General features: G+C 66.5%; 2 protein-coding genes across 2 annotated transcripts in view; both read left to right on the plus strand.

The window, feature by feature from the left end:
- Positions 1–2: 2 nt before the first annotated feature.
- On the plus strand, positions 3–4852 carry COX19 (cytochrome c oxidase assembly factor COX19). Its single transcript, XM_079770361.1, has 3 exons — positions 3–179; positions 475–586; positions 2910–4852. The coding sequence occupies exons 1-3, from the start codon at positions 98–100 to the stop codon at positions 2983–2985; spliced, it is 270 nt and encodes an 89-aa protein (XP_079626487.1). The 5' UTR covers positions 3–97; the 3' UTR covers positions 2986–4852.
- A 7181-nt stretch (positions 4853–12033) lies between these two features.
- Positions 12034–16274, plus strand: part of ADAP1 (ArfGAP with dual PH domains 1) — a 29648-nt gene continuing 25407 nt past the window's right edge. The window contains exon 1 of the mRNA XM_079770202.1: positions 12034–12291. Within this exon, the coding sequence (XP_079626328.1) occupies positions 12213–12291 (79 nt within the window). The 5' untranslated portion in view covers positions 12034–12212. The remainder of the gene's footprint in view (positions 12292–16274) is intronic.

The following is a 16274-nucleotide window of genomic DNA, read 5'->3' on the forward strand; positions in this document are numbered from 1 at the left end:
GCGGGGCCTTGCTGCGAGGGCCGCTCGACGCGCTCGGCGCTCGGCCGGCGGCCTGCGTAGTGCGTGCGGCGCCCTCGGAGGCTCCGGCGCCGCCATCATGTCTACGGCCATGAACTTCGGGTCCAAGAGCTTCCAGCCGCGGCCGCCGGACAAGGGCAGCTTCCCGCTGGACCACTTCGGTGAGCGGCGCGGGGTCTCGGGCCGCGGGGGGCGCCCGCCGGCGCGTCTCGCGGGATGTCGAGCACCTAAGCCCCCTCGGCCTGAGGTCTGCGGTGGCTAAGCTCCCGGCAAGTCAGGGCTTCGGCAGTCGGTGCTCCCGCCCGCAGCGTCTCCCGGGGCACCGCAGGCACAGCCCGGCCGCGGGGCGCGCGCCCGTGGGTCGGCCGTTCCCGGCGTGGCCCGAAGGAGAGGCTGCCGTGTGCGCGCGGCCCGCGGCGCTGTGGAGACAAAATGCTGCCTTCGCTTCCGTCCCAGGTGAATGCAAACGCTTCCAGGAGAAGTTCATGAAGTGCCTCCGCGCGAACAAGTTCGAGAACGCGTTGTGCAGACACGAATCCAAAGCCTATTTAGAGTGCCGGATGGAGAGGCAAGTACGGGGCGGCCCCGCTCCTGTCTCCTTGGGGACGCGGCTTTCCCAGAGGCCCCTGCGGCCCGCCCCTGTCTCCTTGGGGACGCGGCTTTCCCAGAGGCCCTTGCGGCGCCGGGTCCGCCCCGCCCGAGCTGGGGTCGGCGCGTGCGCACGGGAACTTCTCCCTCGGGGCACCTCGCGCGGGCTGCGTTCCTCCCAGCATCCTCTCTGCGGACCTGGGTGGGGGCTGTCACTGCGGTTTCAGACCGAGTGAGAAGACGAAGGCTGTGGGTGCAGTGACCTCCCACCCCCTGGGCCGACCGCACCACGCGCCCTGTGTTGTGCCGTTTGGAATGCGGCCGGTGGCGGAGACAGCAGGCTACTTAAACAGGAGGTGAAGGACTGCCGACGGCGCCCCAGTTCGGCAGAGCCCCTTACTATTTCTTGTTGTTAATCCTCACCCGAGGGTATTTTTCTTTCTTTCTTTTTTTAAAATATATTTTATTGATTTTTCACAGAGAGGAAGGGAGAGGGATAGAGAGCTAGAAACATTGATAAGAGAGAAACATCGACCAGCTGCCTCCTGCACACCCCCCACTGGGGATGTGCCAGCAACCAAGGTACATGCCCCTGACCGGAATCGAACCCAGGATCTTTCAGTCTGCAGGCTGACGCTCTATCCATTGAGCTAAACCGGCCAGGGCCCGAGGGTATTTTGCCATCAAGCTTTTTTAGAGAGAGTGGAAGAGAGAGGGAAAGACAAACGTCGATGTGAGAGAGACACACGGGTGGTTGCCTCCTGCAGACGCCCTGACACAGGCCGATGCTCGCTCTATTCCCTGAGCCAAACTGGCTGCTAAACACGACCACAGTGTTGGTCTCTGGCCCTTCCTGCTCCTGACCGCCTCTCCGGTCCCCCACTGGGTAAACCAAAGTAATCTCCCCCCAGAATCCACTGAGCCTGCAGTGGGTTCCCCCTGCCGCTTAGGGGGTTCTCATAGGCTTCAGGACGAGTGTGTCCCTGGGGGTCCTGGGTCCGCCGACGGCAGGGAAGTCAGGCCGCAGCTCCGAGAACTGTTGGCCAGGCGCCCTCCTCACCGGACGTGGCGAGAGGGTGTGACTGGGCCTGGCTGGAGTGTGAGCCATTGCCCTGGAATTACTGTGACCTGCCGCCAGTCCACACTGCTGACCGGGCTGGCGGTTCTGCGGACATTTCCCTGAGTTTTTGTTAGCCTGCCCCTCAGAGCCCAGGATGCTCTCTTACCCGCCCCTGACCACCCAGCCAGGTCGGGGACACCTCCCAGCCAGCACCCAGGTCAGAGGCCGCGCGGGAGGGCGGTGGTGCCCGGGGACACATGGCGCTGCTGTCTGAGCCTGAGGCCACTTTGGCTTCCAGCTGCCGGTCTGCCCGTGCCCACATTGGCTGTGCGGTGACAGTCGCCGCAGGTTCCCAGGATCTGGCCTCCCTGCCGCCCGCCCACCCTGTCTCCCAGCTACAGGTCCCTCCCAGCCCCTCGGCTGCCTCTCCCATGGAGCTCCTTCCCGGTGTAATCTGAAACCACCGACTGCACGACAGTCCACATTGGTAGTGGCAAGTGTGGTGAGCAAGGAGCTTACCTACCAGCTTGTCCGCCCTTCTGGGGACACAGACAAATTCCTTAGTCTGCCCTACGCATAGACTTTTTATTTTTCAAGTGGATTCTGGCTTTTTGCATGGAGATTGCCCAGCACGTGCAGAGTGCAGTCCAGTGAGCCCTGCCCCTGTCCCCCAGCGCCAGCAATTGCCCACGTTTCTCCACTTTTCTCCCATCCCCATCCCCCTTCCATTTGCTCAAGCCTGAGCTTCCTGGCTGCATGAAGCAGGTCCAGTGGTTCTCCAGTGGGGACAGCTGCGGGGACTCGAGGCTTGGGTGCCGCTCATTTCCGGGGCGGTTCGTGTTTCTCGGCGGCGTGGCCAGCGCACACAGGCCCACAGAACCTTCAGAGTTGGGTCTGAGCATCGCGGGTGGTCCCAGGTGTCCAGCTCGCCTGCTGGGAGTGTAGGGGCGCACGCTCAGTGCTGGAAGGTGGGGTGGCAGTGATGGTGGCCAGCGAGTGGCGGGTTCCGGCGCGTCCGGGAGGTGAGCGGGGGCCTCTGAGAGCTGCCTCCCCAGACAAAACCACGCAGACCCAGCTCTTTCCGGCGTGTGAGTGGGAGGCAGGAGGGGCTCCGGGCACCTGCCCCGGCGCCTGAACAGCAGGAGGCCGGTGGGGACCAGGTCCCGGGTGGGATGGCAGCCTGGGGCCTGGGCACTGCCCTCATTCTCCTCCTCCACCTGACACCTGTCCGTCTGTCTTTCAGGCAACTGATGGCACAAGAACCACTGGAAAAGCTGGGGTTTGGAGACTTGATGGACGGAAAGGCAGACAAACCCTAAATCCTCATGGGAAGACCACCGGCCGGGCATCTGGGGCGGAGCCGTGGCGCTGACCTGTCACCCTGAGGTCACTTGGTGTGACTGAGAAAGGGGCGTCCGCGTGCCTTTGGAGCACCTCGGTGGGCGGGGCTCACGGCGGGAGGGGCTCCTCCTCGGCCTCCAGGTCGCTGAGAGGAACCCCCCCCCCCCCCCCCCCCGCAGTGAGTGCTGTCTGAAATGCACGTGTGGCGCTTCCTGTCACCTGGGCGGCCCGGACGGTGACAGACTGAGTCTCGTCTGTGAGTGGACACTCGGCCGCATCTCGTAACACTGGACGTTTGTGAATTTCAGAAAACTTCCCTGGAAGAGTGGTTTTCTTTCCCTTTTTTATAAAACAAAACAATGGAAAAGCGGAACCCGAGAGTATCTGTAACATATGAGAAAGACGTTAGAAGCTGCGGGAGCGGGCCTGGCTGGCGCTCGCTTGGTTAGAGCGTCGTCCCGATGCGCCAAGGTTGTGGGGTCAGTCCCCAGTCGGCACATACGAGAATCAGCCAGTGAGGAAGGGAACAACAAATCGATGTCTATCTCAATAAATTACAAAACAAAATTAAAATCTGTGTTGACTGGATTAACACAGGAAAAGGAAAAGCAACTAGAAATACCCGTCTGTTTGTACAAAAGGAAACTCCGGCAGCAACGAGAATGGCCGCCGGCCTGCAGCTTAGCTCTGGCTCGGAGCCATGTTGTTTCTCACAGCCAGGCCATGGGGGTCCCCAAATGGAGCACCCCGTGCACAGAGGCGCCCCTGGACCGCCCGGAGGGGAGGGAGGGAGCACCCCAACCTGACTCCCCGAGAAGCACAGGTCACGTCGGTGGTTTTCTTGCCAAGTGCGTAACCTTAGTCTCGTGAGCGCCTTGTACAAAACGAGGAAGCACAGTCCTCAGAGCAGCTGGTCCGGGAGGACTCGGGGCGTCCCAGGCACCAGGCTCCGTGGCCCGGCAGGGGGGTCGGGCGGGAGCCCACAGCTGAGGGTCTGCAGGTCGGTGGGCAAGGCGATGCCGCCTTGTCCTGTGGTCCTGTAAGATGCTGTTTGGAGAAACGGCGTGTGGCACTTCTATTTTAGTAGCTTTGGGGAAGTCTGGAATTGTTTCAAAACGAAGAAATACTTTGTCAAACTCTGTAGTTGAACTTTCTGTGGACATGGGGAGATGCTCATTCTGAAACACACGGTGGATTTGAAGGAGGGGTGATAGCCAGGGAGGCGGAGGAGGGCCGTGCTGAGCATAGCCGCGTGGGGATGGCGGCGGCTCCTGACCCTGAAACAGGACGCGGGGAGCCGGACGTCTGCCCGCTCCTGCCGCAGCTGCCAGCAGGTGTGTGTGAAGCGCGATGGATTCCTTGGTGCCCTTGTCCCCAGAGACCAGTGCTGAGAGGCACCACATCAGGGCCTTGGGGGAGGGGCCAGGAGCATGGCCAGGCCCACGCCCTCCTCGGTCTGGCCCTTGTCCGCCCGCCCCCGGCCTCACCCACACAAGTCATGGCTGGGAGCCGGGGCGCAGGGCTGGTCCCCCTCGACCCTCGCCCTGTGCTCCCTCCACTGCAGCCACACCCCAGCCTTCGGGAGGCCCCTTCCCTCCGCACAGTCCACGGAAACCCGACGGCTGAAGCAGGCAGCTGTGTCACGTGAGGGTCTGGAGCCTGAAACACCGAGGGCCATGTCTGCTGGGGGCTCTGGCGAGACTCCTGCCATTCCCGGCGTCTGGAGGTGCCTCGTGCTCGGGCCTGTGGCCCGTCCTCCCTCCCCCTGCCTCCGCTCCGTCCGTCTTCCTGCTCTGCCTCTGACAGGCCCCGGGAGGCACTGACCCGGGCTGCCCTGGCATGGGTGGCGTCTCACGTTCTTCCGGAACCTGTGGCACTTGCTTTGTGGGCACTGACAGGCCTGCGCTTCCAGTAAACGGGATCGGGAGTCAGAACCGGCCAGCGCACGTGTGACGCGGCCCCCTCTTGGAGTGGGGACCACACGGCGCCTGGTCTGGGGTGGGGGGGACCACGTCCGGGCCGGCATTGCCGACATCGGCTGGCTCCCCTCCGGGTTCTCGTCACGACTGTTTCACAACAAGCACGTCTTGTTTGTACGGAAACAGTGAAGCCATTCGTCACAAGCAGCTCGTTGTGTTTACTGGTGATTTTACGTCGTCTATAAATGATGTGCCTGTGGCTGTAGTTTTATATCCATAAACACAGCCCAGCTCATCCGTCCTGGTTTCTGCGGTGGAATCCAGTGTGGCCTTGCTGGCAGCCGCCAGGCACGAAGGGCTGGTGAGGGGCTCCATGGAGAGGCAAGCCGGGGTGGTCAGAGCCGCTTGGTGGCCCAGCACAGAGGGCTTCTCCCCCACGCCCTGGAGCCTGACCCCGGAGCCTGAGCCTGGAACCTGGAGCCTGGGACCTGGAGCCAGTGGAGGGCTGACTGAGGTGAGACCGGGCGGGGCAGGGGTGCTTTGTTGCCAGAGACACTAGGGAACCTTTGATGGAGCCAGAGCATGAGCTTGTCATAATTCTGGAAATAAAGTTCTGAGTCTCCAGTCTCTTCGGAGGAACAGATCACGTTTCACAGCTGTGTGCCTCGCATGGTGCAAGAGGGGCCCCTCCTGGACAGAAGCCCCGCCTGGGCTCCCTGAGGTCAGCCCTCCTGCGGGAGGCCTGGCAGGCTGCTACCCACCCCTACTTCTCAGGGGGGACGCCCCGTGGCGGCGCCCACCACGCTGAGGTGGGCGCCAAGGGGTAGGGTCTGTGGGCCCGCCTGCTCCTGTGGGGGGCTGGTCTGGAATGCTCAGGCCTGGCCCGTGCCCTGAGCTTCCCCGGGAATTCGGGGTCCTCCTGGTGCTGGACCTGGGAGGGGCCAACGGGACAGGGCCACCCCGCAGACCTGCAGGCGGTCTCGCTCTCGTTGGAGCCACGAGGCCTGAGAGTCTCGTAACAGCGGCAGGTGCCCCTGGTCTGGGAGCTGGGTGGCCAGCACCCGGAGGTGAGCTCCGAGGGAAGGGGCCCGCTGTCCCCTCGCAGGCAGCGCAGACCCCGCACAGGCCCCAGTGCCACGTCCCCTGCTCCCCAGGCCTGTCCCCTTCCCTGCCCCGGGGCGCCCTGGAGAGGGGGCTGCGGGGCCGGGACAGGGAGCGTTGTTCCGAGTCCCACCCGAACTCCGGCTCCAGGGTTGGACCAGCAGCTCTAGTCCCAGGTGGCGCTGCTGGGAGGACAGGCCCCGGACGGTGTGGGTACCCCCCCCCCCCCAGGGGCCTGCCTGCCGGTCCGCCCTCCTGAAGATGCTGGGCTGGGGGCCCTTTTGGGGGTGGGGGTGGGGGTGGGGGTGGGTGACCCGCCCAGGATAGTAATTGGGCCAAACCCTCAGGAAACCCTTTCCTTCCCCTCTGACCCACGGCGGGCGCCCCCAGGACCGAAGGTGGTAGCGTGGCGGCCCCTGCTGGACGGCGGCGGAACTGCAGCGCGGAGGGGGGTCACCCGGAGGGGAGTGGGGGCGGGGCGGGGGGCGGGGGGCGGGGGGCCCCACCCGGGGAACCTGAAGGTGGGACCCAGGTCCTCCTGACACGCCAGGGCGCCCCCTGAGGCTCCTCAATGCCCCGCCCCACCTCGTGGGCAGCGCGGTCCACATCCGCGTGGGGCAGGTGCCTGCTCACCTGCGGCCACGCCCCGCCCACCCCTGTGGACCCGCGCCCGGGGCCGGGCTGCGGGGGGGGGGGGGGGGGCGGGGGTAGGAATGGAGCGGGGGTCCCCGCGCTGGAGACGAGAGGGGGCCGTGGGGAGCTGGGGGCTCACCCCGGAGGCCAGCGCTCCGTCCTGAGGCGGTGGGAGCGCGGGGTTGGGGTGCCGGACACCCCCTGTGGCCGTCCCCCTCCCGCACTTTCTGGTGACGTTCTCTCCGCCCAGGGATTGGCTGCGCTCAGCCCGGTTCTCGAAGGGCCGAGGCTGAGGCTTCATCCCCCGAGGCCTCTCCCCGGGGCGGGGAGGACGCCAGCCGCCGGGGCTGATACAGCAGCCGGGCTCCGGGCATCGTGGGCATCGGGCATCGTGGGCTCCGGGCATCGTGGGCTCCGGGCATCGTGGGCTCCGGGCATCGTGGGCTCCGGGCATCGTGGGCATCGGGCATCGTGGGCTCCGGGCATCGTGGGCTCCGGGCATCGTGGGCTCCGGCTCTCTCCACTGGGTCTCTGCATTGAGGCAGCCTGAGAGGTGCCGGGCTCCGTACCTGGCTTCCCAGGCTCAGCTCCCAAGGAGAGACAGAGAGAGAGAGAGAGAGAGACAGAGAGACAGAGATATGGAGACAGAGAGAGAGAGAGATGGAGACACACACACACACACAGAGGGGGGGGGGGAGACAGAGAGGGAGAGACAGAGAGACAGAGAGAGAGAGAGAGATAGGAAGAGAGCGAGAGAGGAATCTGAGAGCTTGTGCACCAGGTGGAGGTGACTTCCTGTCAGGGCCCAGCCTTGGCAGTCACGTGGGTCTTGCAGCCATTCTGCACTGGTTGAGCCGTCAGACCCACCCAGGTTCAAGTTGAGAACATAGATCCCTCCTCTCAGTGGATGGGTGGATGGGTGGATGGTGGGTGGATGGGTGGATGGATGGATGGTGGGTGGATGGGTGGGTGGGTGGATGGGTGGATGGATGGGTGGGTGGGTGGATGGATGGATGGTGGGTGGGTGGATGGATGGATGGGTAGGTGGATGGGTGGGTGGATGGTGGGTGGATGGGTGGATGGATGGGTGGGTGGATGGATGGGTGGGTAGGTGGATGGGTGGGTGGGTGGATGGATGGATGGGTGGATGGGTGGGTGGATGGATGGGTGGGTAGGTGGATGGGTGGGTGGGTGGATGGATGGGTGGGTGGATGGTAGGTGGGATGGGTGGATGGGTGGATGGGTGGGTGGATGGGTGGATGGATGGGTGGGTGGATGGTAGGTGGGATGGGTGGATGGATGGGTGGGTGGATGGATGGGTGGGTAGGTGGATGGGTGGGTGGGTGGATGGATGGATGGATGGGTGGATGGATGGGTGGATGGATGGGTGGGTAGGTGGATGGGTGGGTGGGTGGATGGGTGGATGGATGGGTGGGTGGATGGGTGGGTGGATGGTAGGTGGGATGGGTGGATGGATGGAGGGATGGATGGACAGAGAGGGAAATACAAGCCCCATTACACCTGTCCGGGCCCATCCCACATGGGGCAGGGACCTGGTCACAGCAGACGCGCTCAGAGGCAGCTGGTTGGCGGCAGGGAGAGCCCGATGACCTGTGGAAAGCGTCCCACCTTCCGCCCTGTGTTCTGTGAGGCTGGAGGGCTTCCCGGCTCCTCCGTCTGGTGTGTGGGTCCCTCGTGCTGGTCTCTGGCCTCAGGCCCCAGGAGATGACCCCCATGACCTGGCCCAGCCCTTCCCAGCCTCAGTCTCCCCATCCGCGAAGGCACATGAAGCCAGCTTCTGGGGGGCTGCTGAGGGGGTGAACCCAGGACCCCGTCACCGCGTGGAGGCCGCATGGCTCAGCGCAGCTGGGGCGTCCCGTCAGGCCCAGAGCAGGGGGAGCTGCTCAGTCCTGTTTGAACGTGGGAAATGCGTGGGACCGAGGACGCAGGCCGATGGGCCCGCCGCGCCCCTCTGAGCCGGTGCACACGCCAAGCATGTTCTCAGGCCCGTGCCCGAGTGAGGTGTGTCGCCGCTTCACGCGTGTGTGTGACGAGCTCTGGGCGGGGCTGACCCCGTGTGTCTGTCGCCTGCCGGTGGACACTGGCTGCCCCCTCCTCTAGCCGCTGTGACTGGTGGGCTGTGAGCGGGGGTGCAGGCACCTGTGCGCCTGTACCCAGTTCTCCGGGTCTGTGCCCAGGCCTGGACTGCTGGGCGGTGGTCCCTGCATTTAACCATCTGAGGAGCCGCCGGAGCCTTGTCCACAGAGGCTGCCGTCTTCCGCCCCACCGGCGCCTCGGGGTTCTGCCCCCCTCGTCCTCGCCCACACGCACCTGCTGTTTTTATTTTTATTTTTTAAAATGTATTTGAGAGAGAGGTTTGCTGCTCCACCCACCCACGCACTCACCGCTTGCTTATTGCATGTGCCGTGACCGAGGCTCGAACCCACAACCTGGGCGCATTGGGACGACGCTCTAACCACCTGAGCTGCCGGGCAGGGCTGTCTTCCGCTTTTCAGTTCTCGCCGCCCCTGGGTGTGCGCTGGCCCCTCACAGCGCCTGCTCTCCGCTCCCTGGGGAATGATGGTGGGAGCATCTCGTGGGCCTCGTGGCCACGTGGGCCTTCCTTGGGGAAGTGGCCGTGTGGGTCCTGGCCCGCGTTTAACTGAGTCACCGAGCTCCTCTCACTGACTTGTAAGAGTTCCTTGCCAGTTTTTTTTTTTTAATTGATTTCAGAGAGGAAGGGAGAGGGAGAGATAAACATCAATGATGAGAGAGAACCATTGATCAGCCGCCTCCTGCACGCCCCTATTGGGGATCGAGCCTGCAACCAGGGCAGGGAATTGAACCGTGACCTCCTGGTTCATGAGATCCACGCTCAACCACTGAGCCACACGGGCCGGCACCAGTGGATTTTTGTGTGTGTTGCACCCATTTGCCTGTGACCTTAAAACCCACAGCTCCGCCCTGGGTGGTGTTGCCCAGTGGTTGGAGCATTGGTGCTCCCACCTAAGGGTCAAGGGCTTGGTCTGGTCCAGGGCACATGCCTGGGTTGCAGGTTGATTCCCAGCCCTGTCTGGGTGTGTGCGGGAGGCAGCCAATCTCTCTCTCTCCCCTCCCCACTAGCTCTCTCCCCGCCCCTTCCACTCTCTCTAACAATCAATGGGAAAACATCCTCGGATGAGGATTAAAAAAACAAAAAAAAGCCCCCACAGTGCCACGGCCATTGCTGAAAGGGGCGGGGCCAGGGGAAGAGCGGGAACCCCAGTGTCAATATGTCCGTCCTCCCCGCGCCCCCCCCCCCACGTAAGGGAAAGGCTGAAGGTGGGTGTGCACAGCTTCCCTGCTGGCCCACCCCCGCGCCCCTCCATCCACAGGAGGGTGGCTGCCTGGGAGCCGCTCTGCTCAGGGCTGTGCCCCGCTGAGTGCTCGGCCTCTGTGCCCGCAGGGGCCCAGCAGGTCCCGCCCGCAGCGGGGGAGCAGCCCCAGGGCCTGAGGACCTCAGACCCACCCTCCTCCCCAGCTAGTACCGCTCCTCTCGGGAAACCAAGCAAACAATATCTTCACGTATTTTTCTGCCAGGCAATGCCCGCTCCACCGCCCACCCATGCCCGGCCCAGGGTCGAAGCCAATTCAGCCAGATGGGTGCTCTCTGCTTCGGCCTCAGGGCCCCTGGACACCCACACCTTACGAGGCCTCTGGGGGCTGTGCGCCCCTGCACCCCTGGCTTTGGCCCTGCGGGGGAGGGTTGCCGGCTCCGTGGGCCGGGCCGGCCCCCTCTGCAGAGCTCCCCAAAGCTGCTACCCCATCTTTCCTCTGGCTGTTCTGTTTCTCTGGGTGGAACACAATGACCCTTTGTAGGGGTGGGCCAGAGGGCACCGAGCCCAAGGCTGCGTGGGGAGGCTGGCTTTTCCCCCGTCTGTGCCCAGCGCTCCCTCAGGAGGCACGATTCCCTGGGCCGCCTCACCCTCCCGGGGCCCAGCGGAAGGCCGCCTCCAGGGTCGGGCAGGGAGCAGGCCAAGGAGCAGGAGGCCAAGGAGAGGATGTGGCCTGGGAGGGCGGGAGGGGGGAGGACTGGAGGCCCCTGGAGAGCTCTGGCCGGCGGGTCGCGCCCGCGCCACTCCAGGTCCTGTGGCTGTGCAGCCCAGAGCTCCAGTGCCTGTGGGGGGCAGGGGCGGGGTCTGCTGCTGCCAGGCGTGCCCGCTCCTCCTCCCACCCAGGCCAGGGTCCCAGGTCCAGGCCAGTTCAGCCAGATGGGTGCTCTCTGCTTCGGCCCTCAGGGTCCCCCCGGGGGCTGGGGTGCCGAGGCCCGAGTCTCAGACCCAGAGCGTCTCCCGGCCACGGCCTCCCACCCCTGGCAACGCGGGAGGGAAGCGAAGGCCACGCTCATGCCCACAGGCTGCCCACACCGCGGGGGCTTGCCGGCAGAGAGGTGCCTGTGGGCCCAACAGCGCTCGTTCGAGGCGTAGACTCCAGCAGCCGCTCGGCACTCGCAGGAGAAGGACTCGGGGCGGCTGCTCTGTTCTCCTTGGGGGTGTTGGGCTGGGTGCTCGGGGCCTGAGCATCTGCAGGCCCTGGGCTGGGCTGGGCTCTGTGGGGTCCCTGCCCTTGGGGGTGGGGGTGGGGGTCCCTGCTGATCACTCAGGGTGCTCAGCTGGCGGTCCTGGGGGAAGGCGGGAAGGATAGAGGCTGTGGGTCTCCGGAAGGTGCTGAGGGGCCATTAGCAGCCGCTGGCCCAGAAGGGCTGGGCGTGCGGGAGGCTGTGCCCGCTCAGGCTGCTCTGTGGCAATTTGTTCTTAACAGGATGTGTCCCTGCGTTCCTAATTGAAGAAGAAAACAGAATTTGAGGGAAAAAACGCACGGGCACGTGGAGGATGGACATCCTTTGTGGACCGTCGCCTTCCTGCTGGAGGCCCGGGCAGGAGGGCTTTGCCCCGGGTGCTGGGCCCACCCTGTCCCGTCCCCCGAGCAGGGAGGGTGGGACCTTATTCCTCCTGAGCATCCAGGTCACGGGTCTGGTCACCTGCTGGCTGTCTCCTCCCAGGACGGTGAGCGGGGTCCCCAGCTCTGGGCACGCACCCCTTCCTTCCCCAGCACCCGGCGGGCCGGGGAAGGCGCAGTGGGTATGCGGGTGCGGCCGCCCCAATGCTGGCACCTCCGACCCCCCCCAGGCCGGCAGGTCCCCGCCCCGCTCCCCGCAGTGTGGCTGGTGGCTCAGTGCAGAGCGAGTGGCCCCGGGGCGGGGACGGGTGGGCGTGGGGCCACCCGGATTCCGGGGCGAGGGCTGGGTGCGCCCCAGGAGGCCGCCTGCCCGCGCCGCTGGGGGCCGCCCGCGGGCTGTGCCGGCCGGAGCGCGCCGTCCGCCGGGCCCCGCGCAGCACACGCCTGGCGGCCTCGGCGGCGGCGGCACGAGCGGCGGAGCCCGGCGGCGGCGGGAATGCGGAACCGGCGCCCGGGCTGAGGGGCCGCATGGCGCAGGGGCGGCGGGCAGCCTGCGTGGGGCCCTAGCGCGGAGGCACCTCGGGGCCCCGCCCGGCCCGGGGCGCGGCGCGGCGATGGCCCAGGAGCGGCCGCGGGTGTGGGAGCTGCTGCGGCGGCCCGGGAACGCGCGCTGCGCCGACTGCGGCGCCCCGGGTAGGTGCGGGCGGGCGGGCGGGCGGGCGGGGTGGGTGCGGGTCCAGGGCGCTGCCGGGATGCGGGCCGGGGGTGCCCGCCGGGGTGCAGACCCGGGCCGGGAGGGCGCTATGGCGCCGCGTGGCGGGGGCGCGGGCGCGCAGCCTGGTCCCCGCGCGGGTGGGGCGCGCCGAGTGCACCTGCGGGACCGACGGCCAGGCCCCCCCCCGCCGCCGCCTCCGCTCCCCTCCCCTCCCCCTCCGGGCTCCGGCTCCGGCCCGTCATCCGCGGACCCGCCGCGTTGCGAAACCTCGGGCTCCGCAGAGAAAGAGGAAATCGCCGCGCGGGCCGCGGGGAGGATGGGAGCCGCCCGGGCGGGGCTGGGCGTGGGCGTCCACCTGGCCCCCCGCGACCTGGCGGTGACGTCATGGCCCCCGGAGCCCCTGCCCTGCGCCCCCACCCGGGAGGAAGCCCCGCAGGGCCGGCTCAGGGGGGGGGGGGCTGTGGCCGTGCCCGGAGCGCGCACCCCGCCCCCCCTCCCTGCGGGCACCGCCTGGACTTTGCTCCGGTGCCGGCGTCCGGGGGTCAGCGGAGCCGGACCGAGGACTTCCGCGGGCGGGGGGGGGCGCAGCCCCAGCGCATCCCCTCCAGCTGGGGCGCGGGGGGCCTCCCGCAGGGACCGTCCCCAGGCGCTTCGGTTGGGCACTGGGCACCCCACAGGGGGCTCCCAGCCAGGACCCCTCGGAACAAACCTCAGGCACAGGGAGGGCGAGGCGCTGGCGGTGGTGGGAAGTCCCTGCATCTGCCCCCAGTCACCTGGGGCCTGGGACCTGCCCAGTAGGACGTCCCAGCTCCCCCTGCACCCCCCGCCCCGTGGGCAGGGCGGGGCCTCTGCGGCCCCAGGTCTGGGACAGGCTGGTCAGGGTGGGGGGGAGGGGAGCACTGGGCGCCGGGGTATCCCACGGAGGCAGCGGGGGCTTCTCCAGAGGCTGGTGGGGCGCCATCCCATTGCCCCCGGGATTGCTCACCGGGAGCCATCGCCCCAGACTCCCCCCCTCCCCTCCCAGACCTGCCCTTCCACTTGGTCAGGAAAGTGCCCGGGGGTCAGGGAGGAAGGGCCGTCAGCCGGGCGCTCAGGTTTGGCCTGTCCCCACCCTTCTTCCCGGCCACACTGCCCTCCCGGCCTCCGGTCCGGGGCCACGGCCTGGGTGGCTCTGGCGGAGCCCAGCTCGCCCCGGCTCGGGCCAAGCCTCTGCCTTGCAGAGTTGCCCCAGGACACCCCCATCCAGCCCCACCGGCCCGGTGGCCTGGGAGCAGACAAGCCCGGAGCAGGCCCCCCATTTTACGGGTGGGGAAACGGAGGTCCTTAGGGGACACCGGGCCTCAAGGCAGACAGGACTCCTGCTGCCCGGCCTCAGCCCTGTCCGCCCTGCGGTGCCAGCTCCCTGCCTGCTCTGCTCCGGGCCACAGGGCCCACGGCCGCTGCCTGAGGCCCGCACCTTCTCCTCCCGCGGAGGCCTGCCTGCGGGCCAGCCTGTCGGGTGCAACTGGGGTCAGAGGGCGGCCAGGGACCCCCTGGCACTGCCGGGCGGCGCGGGACCGTGTGTGATGCTGGCAGAACCCAGCCACAGGCACTCGCCCTCCCGAGCCCGGCCGGCCAGGAGCGGGCACCGCGGGGTGGGTTCCCGCAGCATCCGCCCTGGACGGCAGGACAGCGCGGGCCGGGTGTGGGGACCTGGGCAGGCCTGCCAGCTGGCCCTGCGAGGGCTGGGGAGGAAGGAGGTCTGGGGACCCCTGCAGCCCCCAACACCCGCTTCCCGACCCTCCCCCATGACCTCGAACCCGGGCCCTGTCTCGCGGCTCCCAAGGGCGGCCTGTCCGGGGTGGTCCCCCAGGAGCCCTGAGCTGCTGGGAGAGGCTCCGCCCGGGACCCGGGGCCTGGAGCCCCGGGTAGGAAAGCGGTTACTTGCTCCTGTTGCCGGAGGTCCACGCAGAGCTCACACGTGTTCCTGCTGACGGTTAGGAGTCGGTTGGGGAGCCGTGTGGTTGTGGCCAGAGGATGAGCTGAGCGCCCGCGTCCGTCCGTCCGGGGCCTGGTTCAGGGTCACTGACCGCGGCGCCCAGGCCTTCGAGCCACACTGTTACCTGAGGCGACAGGACCTGGGCGTGTCCGTCTTTTTTAAAAAATAACTATTTATTGTTGAAGGTATTACATCTGACCCCTTTCCCGCCTCGCCCCCCGGCTCGCCCCCACGCCCGCCGGAACGGCACCTTCTTAGCCGTCGGTGGCACCGAGCACCCTCCGGTGTGAGCCCCGCCCGCACGGGTGCCTCACCTGGGTGCGCCTATCCCACCACAGCCGGGAGCTGGCGCGCCGGGTGGGGTCCGCTGCCAGGCGGCTGCTCGGCCCCATTTCTCCGAGGAAAGTCCTGGGAGGGACCCTGCTGGGGTCCCGGTGGCCGGGGAGGAGGGGCGTGGTCGCTGGGGAGCAGCGGGACTTCCTGGTCACCCCCTCCCCCACCTCTGTGGCTGCCTCACGCTGTCAGGCCCTGGGCGGCCGGCGGGAGGTGCTTTCCCCTTTTATGGTGTTAAAATACACAGCGTAGAACTGCCGTCGTCACCACGTGGGGGGCAGCGTGGAGGGGCACCCGATGCGTTCACACCGCCGTGGCCTCATCCCTGCCACGCCCATCGCTCCCTCCTGCACGTGGAAAGCCGGCCGTGAAACACCACCTCCCGCCATCTCTGCCGCACCCACCTCCCCACCCAGCCTGCACCCACCTCCCGCCACCCAGCCCGCACCCACCTCCCGCCGTCTCTGCCCGCGCCCACCTCCCGCCGTCTCTGCCCGCGCCCACCTCCCGCCGTCTCTGCCCGCGCCCACCTCCCGCCGTCTCTGCCCGCGCCCACCTCCCGCCGTCTCTGCCCGCACCCACCTCCCCACCCAGCCCGCACCCACCTCCCACCGTCTCTGCCCGCGCCCACCTCCCGCCGCCTCTGCCATCCGCCCCGTGAGTGGAGCCACTCGGTGCTTGTCCTTCTGTGTCCAGCTTGTCTCTCGGATCAGTGTCCTCCGGGTCCATCCGCGTGGCAGCATACTGTGGAATCTTCTTTAAAAAAGTCACATGTGCCTGGCTGACGTGGCTCAGTGGGGGAGCGTAGACCTAGGAACCAGGAGGTCTCCGTTCGATTCCCGGTTGGGGCACATGACCCCCCGCCCCAGTGGGGGGCGTGCAGGAGGCAGCCAATCAATGATTCTCTCTCATCAATGATGCTTCTCTCTCCCTCTCCCTCTTCCTTCCTCTCTGAAGTCAATAAAAACATATTTAAGATTGCAGCCATAACAGACATGTAACTGATAGTAGCCCCAGATGTCCACCGTAACGGTTAAATGTTTGTATGTACTGAGACGCGATCACCAGAATAACCATACTTCACCGTCGTCGCCTCACACACTAACACGTTACGTTTTTAATTAAATCTTTCCCGTCACCATGGACGCGCTCCCTTCCCTCCTCCGCCTCACCACGTCTTTTTCCTGTGACGAGAGCTTTTAAGAGCGCCTCTCTCAGCGGCTTCCCAGCGTCGGCACCAGATGAACTGTGGTCGCCGGGTGTGCGTGACACGCCCAGAAACCGTCTTATCCCTGGAAGCTTTTCCGATTAACCCCCCCACCCCCGCGCCCATGCCGTTCCCGCCTCCGACAGCCCCCACGTGTTCTCGCTTCGCGGTTGGGGTTTGTTTTCCTTCGATTCCACGTGTGGTCTTTGTCTTTCTCTGACTCTCCCCCTCAGCACACACCCTCAGGGTTCGTCCACGCTGTCCTAAACGACAGGTTCCCTTCTTTTTAAAATACGTTTTCATTGATCTCAGAGAGGAAGGGAGAGGGAGAGAGAGAAACATCCGTGGTGAGAGAGCATCATGGATCGGCTGCCTCCTGCACACCCCTCACTGGGGAGGGAGCCCCCAACCCGGGCCTGTGCCCCCACCTGGAATGGAACCGT

This window comes from Cnephaeus nilssonii, assembly GCF_951640355.1.
Source record: "Cnephaeus nilssonii genome assembly, chromosome: 5".
Classification (NCBI taxonomy): domain Eukaryota; kingdom Metazoa; phylum Chordata; class Mammalia; order Chiroptera; family Vespertilionidae; genus Cnephaeus; species Cnephaeus nilssonii.

Excerpts from the sequence above, each read along its gene's own strand:
- COX19 (XM_079770361.1), top strand. The coding sequence starts at position 98 with ATGTCTACGGCCATGAACTTCGGGTCCAAGAGCTTCCAGCCGCGGCCG. Across the intron at positions 180-474 it reads CTTCCCGCTGGACCACTTCG|GTGAATGCAAACGCTTCCAG; the intron begins GTGAGCGGCGCG and ends CTTCCGTCCCAG. Across the intron at positions 587-2,909 it reads TTAGAGTGCCGGATGGAGAG|GCAACTGATGGCACAAGAAC; the intron begins GCAAGTACGGGG and ends TCTGTCTTTCAG.